This window comes from Natrix helvetica (genome assembly GCF_964273705.1).
Source record: "Natrix helvetica genome assembly, chromosome: 2".
In the NCBI taxonomy this organism is placed as follows: domain Eukaryota; kingdom Metazoa; phylum Chordata; class Lepidosauria; order Squamata; family Natricidae; genus Natrix; species Natrix helvetica.
In genome coordinates this window covers 270,145,078-270,159,754 of record NC_138552.1, presented here as the reverse complement: position 1 = coordinate 270,159,754, position 14,677 = coordinate 270,145,078, and the positions used below count along the sequence as shown (strand labels likewise).

Here is a 14,677-nt window from a genome sequence, read left to right as displayed (position 1 = left end):
CTGTTGAAGCTACCATTCTTACTCCTCCTCCAAAATCCATATGTTGCTCCACTAATTTCTATTACATTGTAAGCCCATAAGCAGGGATGAATTGTTACTGATGGAATGATGGGCTTTTGATTGGGAGCTTCCCAGAGTGGGTTAGAAGATGGGAATCTATATAAATGTTAAATAAACAAAATAATTATTTCAAGCAAAGGTGGCCCACTCTTCCTTCATTTTCCCCTTGGCTCAATAAGCTTCCTTGTCCCCACATTGTAGAACATCCTACAAATGTACAACTTGCCTCCATTCTTTACATCCCAGTCCTAGAGCTGTATTTCCCTCCCTTCATTGTAATAATATTATCTTCTCATAATATTCTCTTCTCCAAGGTGATTTTGAGGCAAAAAGTTTGGTTGGAAAGATCACAATCTAACCTAGTGGATCCACCAGCTGGTCTACTAGTCCCATTTTTTTTGCTTTGTCAGCACGAATATTTCTTCCAGTCAACATCATGTCAAAGGCGGCAGGAATTCCTACCTGAAATACAGAATTAGGGAATTCATATATCCAAAAAAGGGGCACAGGAAAGAAAACCGGGTGTTTATCGAAGAGATAATCTCACCATCTTTGGTAATCTCTGTGTGCCTCCTGCCCCTGGAAGCAACCCCAGCAGCATCTCAGGAGTCCCCAGGACTGTCTTTTTATCCTTAGTGGCTATTCTATATTGGCAAGCGATGGCAACCTGAAAAGCCAGAAAGCACCATTACAACTCACTTCCCCCTAAACACATTCCAGGGTCCAGCAATTGTTTTGTATGAACTTTACTCTCTATTATTTATTTTCCTCACAATAACAACTCTGTGAGGTGGGTTGGGCTGAGAGAGAACGATTAGCCCCAAATCACCCAAATAGTTTTGCATGTCTAAGATAGGACTAGAACTCAGAGTTACCTGGTTTTTAGCTTAATGCCTTAACCACTAGACCAACCTACTCAGTGGTGGGTTCCGGATTCCGTACTGGTTGGAACGGCCCCAGCATCACCCACGTGGACGCATGCGTCATACTTGCCTGCGACGCTTCCGCAAGCCTCTGCGATGCTCCAGCTGCTTGGGGGAGCGTTGCACAGGTGCCATACGCGCCATGCGCATGCATGGAAGCACCAAAAGCTTAAAGCACAGGTAAGGAGCGCAGGTGGGCGGGTGGGCCTTCCGGAGCACCTTACCAGAACGGTAAAAGGTGCTGCGGGCAGGATCCAGTACGTCTGTACCGGGGTATACCACCTGCAACCCACCACTGAACCTACTTCTCTTTATGCTGGAATCTCCATTTTCTGAAACAATCCTACATTAATAACTCTTCTTGAAGTTGCTGCATAGATTTTTCTAGTCAAATGTTTGGCAGAATTAGCGAGCTGGAATTTTTATTAATCTGTTTTTATTGTATCTAGGTCCTTTTTGACTTCTCTTATGGAAGCCTTTCTTCATACCTCTAGCCCTCCACCAAGGCAGGAACCACTGATTGCAGCCACAATGGGTTTGGGTGACTTTTCAAGGCTGTGGAGCATCTTCTGTCCTTCCTGAGATAGTTCCGTTATTTCTTGGCTGGACCCACAAATCTCAATCATGCTACAATGTGAAAGCAGTGGAGAAAGCCAGTTGAATGGTGGATCATGAAGAGAATAATATTTATTTCACATCTATGAAAAAGCAATTCAAAGGTTTTTTTTTTCCAAGTGACCCAGAGTTGCCTTATGTTTTCTTTGTGAATACTGCTTTAAGTTAATGTGAGTTAAAATCTTTCTCGACTTCATCTAATGCTCTAATGAGATTCATTTCATTCTTGCTGAGTGCTAGTATTTACTTAGGGGGAAAAATGTTTCCCTAGTAAGCAAGAAAACAGTTTCCTACCACCTTGATTTTCTTCTGGAAAGTGTCAATTCAGCTACCATCAAATTACTGATTTGGTAATTTCACGTTTCTTATATTGGAAACTTTACTTCTCAATTCCCAAAATGGATTGGATTGGTACATTTGGGGGGGGGGGGGTTTGTTTCTCCAGAAAGTACATCCCTGAATTTCTGAGTTTTATGCACTTTTACTAAAGGACGGGAATTTTATTTTGCAATAAAACACATGTTAATGCCTTCATTTTCTTTCACTGAACTTAGAAGTCACCAACCATCTACAACCGGGAAGGAGCCATCCTTACGATCTGCTACCTGTGTTATTCCAATTTGTTTCCAGTAGGGGGCAGAGGATTTTAAGCACACTACCTGCTTTGTTGTCCTCTGATGTTTGTAGATAAATTGCAAAGCAAACTGATTTCTAGTTTGCTGTACAGCATGCTCAGGGAAGAAGCAATAAATCTTTTTGCTATAATCTCTCAGGCAAAATATATAAGAATATTAAGAATGTTAAAATAACCCAATAGGGGTGACCATTTACTCATCATTTTTTTAAAACAAAAGAAATATGTTATCTAGCAGGGGTTCCCTTCCACAGAACTTACTTGATGTCTGCCCCTGCAATAAAACAACCAGGCTTTCCTGAGATAAGCACCGCACTTCTGACAGCATCGTTGCTCCATATTTCTTTCATTACATCTACGAACTCAGCTTGCATTTCCTTGGACAACGTGTTTACCTATAACAAGAAATAGGTACCGTAAGTTAAAACCAAAGTTCAGTATTAGATGGAGACATCCTTTGCCTTTCTTCCCACCTGAAAGTGGCAATCTCCCCAAAAGAGCCAATGCTCACAGAGGCTACGACGTTTAAGAATTAAGCACAATTAAACAATCAAACACAACTGTTATGTGCTTTTCAAGGTACTTTTAAAAAGTAATGATTACCATACATTTAAAATGCAGGAACAAAATCCTGAAGAACTGAACTCCATTATCTACGATATGATTTTGTTATGGTATGATTTTGTCATAGCTAACATGGGATGCTTGCAATGGTTGACTGCAATAAGAAAAGCTGCAACAAATTAAGCTCAGAGAGCTGAAGCAGTAAAAAAAGAAGAAGAAGACAACGACACTTTCTCAATCCTGTAAGATAAATTGATGAGACCTTTGTAAGTTGGTCAATTTTGGATAGAGGTCTTTTCTGCTTTGAAAAGTACAAAATGCCTGGCAGCAGCTTCTGGGAGGAACACAAGGCCACTTCATGTTCTTGTCAAAATTCAGAAGTTATATATTCTCTTCCCCAATTTGGCTTGAGTGTTTTTGTGAAATGATGCTGCTTCCATTGAATCGTTGTGAATGATGCTAGAGGATCATCCTGTGATAATCGTCTAGCTTATGAAAATCATTTTTATAAGTTTCCATGTTATAAGAAGTAATGGATGGAAACATATCAAGAAGAGATCCAACCTAGAACTAAGGATAAACTTTCTGTCAATGAGAACAATTAATCGGTGGAATGGCTTTGCCTCCAGAGGTTATGGATGCCCCATCACTAGAGGTTTTTAAGAAGAGATTGGGCAGCCATTTCTCTGAAATGGTATAGGATTTCCTGCTTGAGCAGGGGGTTGGACTAGAAGACCTCCAAGGTCCCTTCCAACTCAGTTAATCTGTTATTACTTGAGCGTACCCACTCTGTCCAAAGGCACTGGATGGGCAGAAACAGTTGGAGATAGGTGGTCCCTCCAGTAACCAGGCCCTGTGCCATGTTGAGGTTGGTAGATAACAACCAGCATGTTGAACTACACTCAGAAGCCAGTTGACATCCAATGCAACTCAGGCAGCACAAATGACACTTGAGATTAACAAGTGCCCATTTATGGCTTGTGCCATCGGAGCTGAACCAGCAGTAGCTTCTGAAGATCACTTAGATCAGATATACCGATTGCAAAAGGATCACTTAGATCAGATATACCGAGTTCACCATGCCACCCACAAAAATGTAGTTCTGCTGTGGAGGCCAGTAACTGATGCTGAAACTAGACTCTATGCAGAAACCACATCCAACCCTTACAACTAATCTTTATTTTATAATGGTTCTTACTGTCATTACTATATTAGAGCCTGCCACCTTATTTTTTTTCCATTTCGGGAAAGTTCCTACCCCTTGTTTAGCTCTCCAAGACTCCAACCTCCACTTTCAAGTTTTCTGTACAAGATCTTCCTTCATCATCCTTTCTTCATTGCATTCTAAATATCTGTATTATTATTGTAGATAACGTTCACCAAGTGAAAAGCAATTGGAAACCTTACCTTGGAATTAGGGGAGTTAAAACGAACGACAGCAACATCTTCTTTGATGTCATAATTAACATGGGTTCTAGCTAAGATAGAAAAGAGGCAAGAAATGCATGTATTATTCTGTACCCTAGAATTCAACAGAAGAGGAAAAAAACCAAGTTCAAAATTACCATATTTTTCGGAGTATAAGACACACCTTTTTCCCTCAAAAAAGAGGCTGAAAATCTGGCTACGTCTTATACACTGAATACAGCATTTTTTGCCTCCCGAAACCCCACCCCTTCACCCAAATGGCAGTGCATAGCCTCTAGGAAGCTTTTAGAGAGCTCCTGGGGACTGGGGAGGGCAGAAATGAGAGAAAAACAGCCCATTTTTTGCTCAATTAAAAAAAAAACCAGTCCCCAGGAGCACTCTATAAGCTTCCTAAAGGCTATCCATGTCCTTTTTTTAAAATGAAAAATGGGCCGGTTTCACAAAAAATGGGCCATTTTTTACTAGTTTTTGCCCCCCCCTTGGAGCACTCTGCAAGCCCCCTAAAGGCTACTCATGCCTTTTGGGGGGGAAAAACTGGCCCGTTTTCACGCATAACGGGCCGTTTTTGGGAGGTTTGTAGAGTGCAAAAACTTTTTTTTCTATTTGCCTCTTCAAAACCTTGGTGCGTCTTATATTCCCAAAAAATACGGTATATAATGTCATTAATAGTTAGCAAAAATAAGCAAATATTTCAGATCCTATGGGAAACAAAGATATCAGCTCTCATTGACAGGAGAGCAATTGTTCAATATAATGTGATGAACAAAAGGTCTTACTGAGATACCCTATGCCCATGATGGCGAACCTATGGCACGCGTGCCACAAGTGGCACGCGGAGCCATTTGTCAGGGCACGCGAGGCGCTGCCCTGTTAGCTGGCCAGCGCGCATGCGCACGCTGGGCAGCTGAGTTCACCTTTTTAAAAGCTATTTTTCGCCTTCCCCAGGCTCCAGAGGCTTTATAGGAGCCTGGGGAGGGTGAAAAGAGCCTCCCCCGCCCCCCCCCCGGAGGCTTCAGGGACCGTCCCTGAAGCCTTCGGAACGCTTAAAACCACCCTCCGAGCAAACCGGAAGTCACTTCCGGTTTGCTCGGAGGGTGGTTTTAAGCGCTCCGAAGGCTTCAGGGACCGTCCAAGGCTTCCCTGATGCCTTCGGAGCGCTTAAAACGATCCTCCGAGCAACCCGGAAGTCACTTCCGGTTTGCTCGGAGGGTGGTTTTAAGCGCTCCGGAGGCTTCAGGGAGGCTCCGGACAGTCCCTGAAGCCTCCGGAGGGCCTCCGGGGGGTCGGGGGAGGCTCTTTTTGCCCTCCCCAGGCTCCTATAAAGCCCCTGGAGCCTGGGGAGGGCAAAAAAACATGTAAAAATGGGGGGGTCGCGCGTTGTGCGCGCATGCACACTGGGGGGGGGGTCGCGCGTTGCATTATGGGTGCGGCACGCCCACACTCGACCCCCCTGCGCTCCCCCCACTTGTGGCACGCGAGCCAAAAAAGGTTCGCCATCACTGCCCTATGCTATGCAGATATTTCAAACCCCTTGGGCCTATATTAGTCATTCTCATCACTTTCACTTTTCCATATGGTGAGGCAATATTCCTCCATTCCAGATGTGTAGCTATAATTCCCATCCTTTTCAATAGTTATCACCCAACACACCTGGGAAGCAGAGCTAAGTGATTAGCCGATATGTGTCTTAATTACTGCTGCTGTTGCAAGTTTCATTCTTGTTTTTGCAAGTGCTTCCTATGCATAGCTGCTTATGAAAGAACCCAATCTTTGGCCTCCAGCATTTATAATGCAAAAAGAAACATGTTCGATAAAAAACAAATTCTTTCTAATGTGAAATGAAAGTTCCCACACCCCCGCTTCTCCCAGTAAGTGGGATGTTGTCTACATCTTTATTTACCCCACGTGTTTGCTTTCCAGTTTCCTTCTCATTATTTTTTAATTGTTACACGCACCAAAAACTTCTGAACAGATTAAAACAATGTGCAAAAAACTGACCAAGAGTCACCTCTATGTAATTTCATTCCATCAGTCAAAATTCCAGTTTACACCCATCAATCCCCACCAAGGAATTATCTACACTTACATTTAACAGCAGGGGAAATGCTGAGGTTTCGGCAAGCATAATCTGGAAGAGATTTCAGGAGTTACACAGGGCCGAAAAAGTTATTTTAAATCCTCATGAGCAAATATTTAAACATCTGGGCATTCCAAAGAAGCATCACTTTAAAAAAAATCATTGCATGCCTCCTGAAAAATAGATACAAGTGCAGACAGTCCTTGACCTATGACCACAATTGGGACAGAAATCTCACTGAGTGAAGATCTCACTGGGATGGCACATGACCACAAGCTAGGTCCCCCAGTTGCAGTTGTTAAGTAACTGCATGGGTTGTTAAACAGATCACCTTTCCCTGCTGCACTGTGCCAAGAAGACCATAACCCTCTTCGTGCTCTACCACATCCAGGAGGCCCAGGCGATCTCTCAGTCCCTACCAGGCCCAGGAGGCCCAGACCTTCCCCTTACTCCACCATGCACAGGCCCACTTACCTTTGTCTTTTTCTGCAAGCAGGCCCCATTCTCACGATCATTGGAAAGCTCTTTCTCAAAATGGTGCAATTTGGAAAAAGGACCTTCCAAATTATTATGAGAATGACTGCATTTGTTAGCTTTCCCGAATAGAAAGCTAGCAAGCATGATCACTCTGAAGGCTAAAAGTATTTTAGGCCTCAGAATGATGGTGTTCACTAGCTTTCCTGTGTCCTTCCATGCACAGGAGACAGCACCTGTGCCAGGCTCCAGAAACACTGCTTGGATCTTCAGGGTCTGAGACCGGTTACTGCAGCCTAGTGGAGGGGCTGAGCTCTCCTCTGTGTGTGGAAGAGAACACCTCTGCTGCGTTGCAGAAAGAGGGCTCAGATCTTCAGGATCTAAGCCCATTTCTGCAATCATTGGAGGGATTGAGTTCTATTGGGCAAGCAGCTCTTTCAGCCAAGCTCCCAGAGATAAGAGGAAGTCCTCTTGGCAGATGGCAGCAGCTCGAAATCTTTCCTGCTGGCTTCCCTCATGGACTTTCTGGGAAAGCTGACAGAGAAGATTGCAAACGATGACATGATTGTGGGGTGCTTGGCAACAAGTCATAAGTGCAAACCGTTTGCAACGGTTCATGTATTTGATGGGGATAGCATGACATTATATGATGACAGGAGGTGTTTTAAGGGCCACAAAGCTCCATTTTGGAAACTATTGTAACCTTAAATGACCTGTTGTAAATCAAGGGCGACCTGTAGGCCTTCTTTGCTAACTGCCTTGGACAACAACCATTCACAGCTATGACAGTGATGAAAAAGTAACTCTGAGACCAATGCCCTTATTTACAATCTTTGCACTCCCCCCTCTCTCCCCCCTCCCTCTTTCATTATTTGTAATGATCTATGCGAATGATCTGGAGAGATGATGGGAAGAGATGCTGCCTAGGAAACGATCAAACAAGGGGAGGGGAGCCCATGGCTGCTTTAATGGTCAGGTGGTCTCCCATTTTATGACTTTTTTTTTGCCACAGTTGTTAAATGAATCACTGCAGTTGTTCAGTTGGTAACATGGTTATAAAGGGAATCTGGTTTTCCCATTGACTTCGCTTGTCAGGAAGTCACAAAAGGCGATCGCATGACTCCAGGGCATTGCAACCATCACAAATATGAGCCAGTTGCCAAGCATCCGAATTTTGATCACACAACCACAGGGATGCAGCAAGGGTCGTAAATGGGAAAGATGGTCATAAGTCACTTTTGTCAGTACTGCTGTAACTGCAAACAGTCACTAAACGAATGGCTGTAAGTCGGGGACTCCCTGTACATCAGGGGTGTCCAAACTTGGCAACTTTAAGACTTGTAGACTTCAACTCCCAGTATTCCCCAGCCAGCAGAGCTGGCTGGGGAATTCTGGGAGTTGAAGTCCACAAGTCTTAAAGTTGCCAAGTTTGGACACCCCTGATGTACATTGTTACTATGACCTCAGACATCCTGAGTTTTATGTGCTTTTGGCACCTGGGAGTGAAAAATTGGATCCTCTTTACTTATTATGCCCAATAACTGCTGAATGGGGATGATGGGAGTTGTAATCCATCCTACTTGGAGACGAATATGCATTATGTGCTGTCTTCTCAGGTTAAATCAGTATATCCTGTCTTAGATCAATGGCCTTTTATGGGCTACCAAAAAAGCTCCTGGTGCAGTTCTGAGCTCTTCAGGGACATAAAGACTGAATGGTATTTTGCTCAATATAATTTTATAGAATAGAATTCTTTATTGGCCCAGTGTGATTGGACACACAAGGAATTTGTCTTCGGGGCATTTAATTTAATATTATATTGAACAAATTCTGGGTGGCTTTTGGCTTTTTGTGTGACTTTAAACTGAAAACATGGAAAAACCTTACATCCATGGAATCTGGTTAAATGAAAAAATAGCAATAAGAGAGTATGCAAAAACTGTCTGGAATGCAAAAAGCAATGACCTGTTTTCTAAAAAACAGCACTTTTAACATTCTATCACCTATCTATCTATTTTTGAAGTATGGCTTTCAAAGCATATTCAACCTGAAACAAATTAATAACAAGAGACTAATTACTTTACCTATTATACACTGAGCAAAAATGATATGAAAAAGCGTACTCAAAATGGGCAGGGAAGATGTGCAAGTCCTAAACAAAAACGCAATGCTTAATTTAAAAAACCTACACGTCCATACTGAAACATGCTATGCTTTGTAAGTCAATCACATGATCTCAGCTCAAAACTGGCAGAGTGCCCTGCCTTCCTGCTTACTTTTCAATAGAAGCAAACAGAAAGGAAAGACCTTTCACCTACATTCCATCTTGTCCAGAAATGCAGGCAATGAAGCGCTGGGGTCATATGCTTGTCCCCACTACTATCTTCCTAACAAGTCTATCCACGTTTGTCTTCTCTATCACAGTAAGCTCAGCGAGATAAGCATGCAATATTTACCCAAAAGGAGGATGTACTTAAAGAGAACTGCTCCCCACAAAATGGAACAGATAGAAAATGAACTAGGAACACAGATTAAAATTCAACATAATGCCTAGCTTTGCTACATTGTCCACTTAGCGTTGCCGGGTCCCACTGAAACCAAGCCAGGAAAACTCACCCCACCACATATAAATGTATGCATTTGACACACTTGCATGAGTGTATATATATTTGTGTTTATATAAGCACATACATATACACATTTCCCATTGTCAGTCTCACCATCTTTATTTTTACCACATATATTTTAATCTGTATCTTTTCTCCATAATTAGTCAAGAGTCATTTTTTATTGTGGTAGCACAGTACATGGTTAAATAATAAATGTATTTACCAGAAACTGCACTCCCAGTTCCTTTGTTTTCAACAGTTTCCACAATTTACGAAATATTCTTTAGGGGGAAATCGTTAATATACTGCAACCTAAATATGCTCATGTTGTAAAGTTGGGATTGATTTTTGTCCACAATTCCTGGGGCAAAAAGATTTCTCTCCTACCCAGTTTTTTGAGAGCATTTCACCAAATTAAATCTGTTTGCTAGTTTACTTATTCTAAAATAGCAGAGTCCTGTAGTTTGACATCTTTTAAAACCAATATTGACAATTATATATGTCCAAGCATATAATACTATAGCATTAAGAAAGTATGTACATTGTACAATAACCTTTTATCACTTTAAAAGTAGCCTTTGACATTGGCAGCAATTGCTTTCCTAAACTATAGTCTTGTAATCTATTATATCAGATGATAACGAACTGATAACTATCTTATAGGTGATGATATTTCAGCCATGAAATCTAATGTGATGACACAGCATTAGATATCTTTAGGTAACAAGTCTTTCTCCCTTTTTTCTTTCCATACCTTTCCTTGTTTAGAATATAACCCAAACCATTATACCACACGTTTCTTCCATGGCTATTTAAAGGAAATTCAGTAGAGTAATGATTTTAAATTATATGCTCTGGAGTAACAAAATGTACAAGATTGGTTCTTCAGAGGTAGTTTCTCTCTGAGGAAAATACAAGATTTTATCTACTGACAACTTGTAATGTGCCTCCACACTTGAATCACAATCAAAGAGAACAAATAAATAAACAACTTTTAACAGCAAAAAATCCAATACAAATTTTAAAGTCAAATGAGATCAGGCAAATTTATTATGAATTAAAAACCAATTAAATTGAGTAACAATACAATATAACGTACAACTGATTGTACCAGAACAACAGAATCTTGCCTATTTATTGAAAAAGCATATTTAAATGCTCTTATGATGTGGTGCCTGGAGAAAGGAACATCTAAAAAGTTCTTTCCTTAGGCCTATTTTCGGATCTTCAATATTATATTAAGATTTGTTTTATTTACCAGACTCTTAACTAACAAAGCCAGTGATGGCAAGCTATTATAAACTGCTGCATTAGCAGAGGAGTGGACAACCTTTTGCTTACTTGAGACCTCACGTGATTTTCTGAGAAGACTGAAGGGATGAAGAGAGAGGACTGGAGACATAAACTTGGTGCAAGCCACAATTTTCTGGCAATAATCAAACAGCTGCATTAAAATTCTACCTATCAGTTTTTAAGGTAGCGGAAAATCATTTACTTCAAACTGCTGAGTCCTATGCTGCCTGAGCCCTAAGAAGGCTGACCAATAGTTGCTGCCTTTTTTAAACGAAGGGTAGTTTAGAAACATGAAGTGTTCCTCCCATCTGTATTTCCCATCCCACCAAGCTTGATATCAACAATTAACTGTTCTCCTTAACAGGAGTTGGGTTGGATGAAGGTGATACATGGAACAGCTTGTTTAACTATCTATCAAGCTGTCCAACTAATATGTCACAGGAGTAAAATACCACATGCTCGTGACTTCTTAATAAGGCTATTTATGAACACAGATCTAGTACCCCTCTGAAAAAAACCTAAACCCCTGTGCAAAAATAGCTTGGTTGATGGGTTGCAGGCCTAAAAGAGGGATGGAGGACAAAATGTGAAGAAGCAATCAATAAAAAGTGAGCTCCGTTGTTGATTACTGCTGCAATAGAACAGCAGTGTGAACAATAAATCCAATTCTGGAATGGGGTTAACAGCACCTAGAAATAGCTTATGGATGGTCATGGAGATAGAATGGAACAGCATCAACACCACCTGGCACACTCTAGCTCAGTGATGGCGAACCTATGGCACGCGTGCCACAGGTAGCACGCAGAGCCATTTGTCAGAGCATGCGAGGCCCTGCCCTGTCAGTTGGCCAGCACGCATGCGCACACTGGCCAGCTGAGTTCACCCTTTTTTAAAGCCATTTTTCGCCCTCCCCAGGCTCCAGAGGCTTTATAGGAGCCTGAGGAGGGCGAAAAGAGCCTCCCTGCCCCCCCCCCCCCCCCCGCAGGCCCTCCGGAGGCTTCATGAGCTTCCATGACGCCTTCGGAACGCTCAAAACAACCCCTGAAGCTTTCGGAGCGCTCAAAACGATCCTCCGAGCAAACAGGAAGTGACTTCCGGTTTGCTCAGAGGATCGTTTTGAGCGCTCCGAAGGCTTCAGGGACCGTCCAGAGCCTTCCCTGACGCCTCTGGAGGGTGTCTGGGGGGGCGGGGGAGGCTGTTTTCGCCCTCCCCAGGCTCCTATAAAGCCTCTGGAGCCTGGGGAGGGTGAAAAAAGCATATAAAAATGGGGGGAAGTGCCTGTAGTGCGCGCATACGCACTGGAGGGTCGCACATTGCATTATGGGTGCGGCACGCCCGTACACAACCCCCCTACGCTCCCCCCACTTATGGCACGTGAGCCAAAAAAGGTTCGCCATCGCTGCTCTGGCTCCATATTTGTAACCTAATTTTTCAAAGTCAATCATGATGCAATTCTCCATTATCTATAGGAGCCAATCAAAAGTCGAGCATAGGAGCTGGGCTTTTTTTATATCTTCCTTTTAACTATTGTATTTTTGTTCACCAAAATGATCTTTATTGCAAAGTCAGAGCTGCAACAGATTAGAAAATACGACCATGAAGTTCTTTGAAATTTGGGAACCAGATTGTCATCCTGACAATCCTTTTCTAAAATCTTTAAAAACATAAAATAATTTATGCACTTTTCTTATTCTAGTTATTTTTCATTAATTACAAACTGTTAAATAAAGAATCTGCATGAAGTATAGGTAGTTCTCAGGATATAAACATTTGTTCAACTTCTAACACTGAATGAGTGGTACTTACGATTGATCCTCAACGTTCCAGCCATCACACGGTCACATGATCATGATTTATAACACTGAATGAGTGGTACTTACGATTGATCCTCAACGTTCCAGCCATCACACGGTCACATGATCATGATTTAGACATTTGGCAATTAGTGGCCTGCCTGCCTCACCATTCTTCTTGCCTGAGACTGACACCTCTTCCCACAACAACCATATTACAGTGGGATTACAGTGACAACCAGGACTGCTGTTGATGTAGGATTCAGTCATGTGGCATTGTGCTTTATGATCGCATTGTTTAGTGATGGAAATTCTGGTTCAACTGCCAGCATAACACTATAACTACTTGTGCAATGGGACTCATGGTTTACAACACTTCAGAAAGAAACCCAAATGTATAGGTGCTGCATTAACCACTTAAGTGATACATCCTTATTTCCCCATCCTGAATTGCACATATTCTCCACTATCACAGAGCTTAAGATGCTAGACTTGGAAAAGGGAGACCTAGATTCAGATTCACCCTCACTTATGGAAGTAAATTTATTACTCTATTGTTTAAGCTTTCACTGTTCTGTACTGGACAACTTCCATTTAGATTGTTAGTCATACCAGAGCTTATGTGAAACCTGGGTGGGGCAAGGATTGTGTGCACACGGGCCAGAAAGGAGGCAGGCAAATCATGAACTGAAGCGGGGAATTTGGAGAGAGATAAGACATGTTGCTCCCCCCTCCCCCCTGCAACACCTCACCTGCAACTCTTCTTTATTGGAATACACCTCTCTTTTTGCAAGTGCATCAGCCCAGGAAGCTCCATCTCAGAGTGGGTGCAGGAGATCTGGGGCTGGACTGGCCCGGACAGCAGCGACAAAAGGAAACACCCACAAAGTGGGGGGAACAGGGTAATAGGAAAAGGGTGTGTGTGTGTGTGTGCGCATGTGTGTGTGTATGTGTGCGTAGTATTTAGCATCAGGGTGTCAAAAGTTCAGGAAGTTGAGGAGTCCAACTATTTAGGGAAGGCTGCAAGGTGTGAATCCCTCTCTAGTTCTGCAGAAGGATCCTTGGGAAAGGAGATGGAAAGGGGAAGGGGGGGTTAGATAAAGGAGAAGCTGGATTTGCAGGGCTGGTGGTGCAGCAGGAGATGGCTAGCCTGACGGGTCCAACTCAGTGAGCCAATGTCATCTGTGTCCCTGAGCTGCATTCTCCAAATATGACAGCTTGATATATAATCCCCAAATTGTACGCCACTTTAAAACTAGCCCCAAATAGCTTCAAAAATGCAACCCACAAATGCCACAATTTCCCTGCAACTGATCTCCAAAATCAAGTCCAAATGGGCAGGAAAAAAGCCCAACTGGCAACATCTGCTGTGCATCTGGGGAAGCAGGAACCACCCATAAAGAGGGTGGGGGGAAGAAAAGCTGTGGTGATGCTGGAGGATTGGGCATCAAGTGCCAAGAATTCAGGAGAGGTCGAGAGGAGTCTAAATATTAAGGGGAGGGGGTATTTGATGTTGCAAGGCCTCAACCCCCCTCTAGTTTTGCAAAAGGGTCCTTGGGAGAGGAGGTGGAAACAGAGGAGCAGCAAGAAAGGAGAAACTGGATTTAGAGAACGAAGTGCATGAAACGACTATAATAATTTTGTAAGTTCTGCTTATATTTGAGCCTAAATATGCAAGGAGTTCCCCGAGGCCTGAAAAATATTTCAAAGATGCCTCCAGGCTCAACGGGCTGACTTAGAAGATCGAGATAAAAGGCACGCTGGAGTGAAGTAGTCTAAATGATCTCTTTGACCACTTCCCATTAAATGGAGAGAAGCAAGCATAAAGGAAGAGCATAATCTGGTGCCAGCTTAAACCATGAGTAAACCTAGTAACGCCCCCTTCCTTCCTTCCTTCCTCCCTTACCCTACAAAATGAAACGTCTGTGCTCTTCCTCCTATTCCCATCTCAATTAACCGAGAGCATGAACCTTTCCCTTCCAGCCTTTCTCACCTAAGAGGCTGCTCCGCCTCGAGCAATACTTGGCAGCGGCCGTGAAGCGCGTCAAGCTCCCGATAGCCCTGACAGCGGCCGCCATCTTATCCCAGCGGGGAGGTCGGTCAAGCAAGCGAAGATTGAAAGAAGCGAAGGAAGGCGACAGGGGCGTGGAAAAGCCGATGGGGGCTTTCCCTTCCCCTCCGTCGCCCTCATTTACTTAAAGTAAGCC

The 14,677-nt window shown here is 42.9% G+C and overlaps 1 protein-coding gene across 1 annotated transcript in view; it reads right to left on the bottom strand.

Annotated features, from left to right (window-relative positions):
• Positions 1-14,622, bottom strand: part of HADHA (hydroxyacyl-CoA dehydrogenase trifunctional multienzyme complex subunit alpha) — a 34,534-nt gene extending 19,912 nt beyond the window's left edge. Inside the window, exons 1-7 of the mRNA XM_081945926.1 lie at positions 14,464-14,622; positions 6,311-6,352; positions 4,204-4,274; positions 2,494-2,627; positions 1,472-1,610; positions 608-727; positions 420-522 (exon numbers count right to left, since the gene is read on the bottom strand). Coding sequence (XP_081802052.1) covers positions 420-522; positions 608-727; positions 1,472-1,610; positions 2,494-2,627; positions 4,204-4,274; positions 6,311-6,352; positions 14,464-14,548 — 694 coding nt within the window. The 5' untranslated portion in view covers positions 14,549-14,622. The remainder of the gene's footprint in view (positions 1-419; positions 523-607; positions 728-1,471; positions 1,611-2,493; positions 2,628-4,203; positions 4,275-6,310; positions 6,353-14,463) is intronic.
• Between the last annotated feature and the right edge of the window lie 55 nt (positions 14,623-14,677).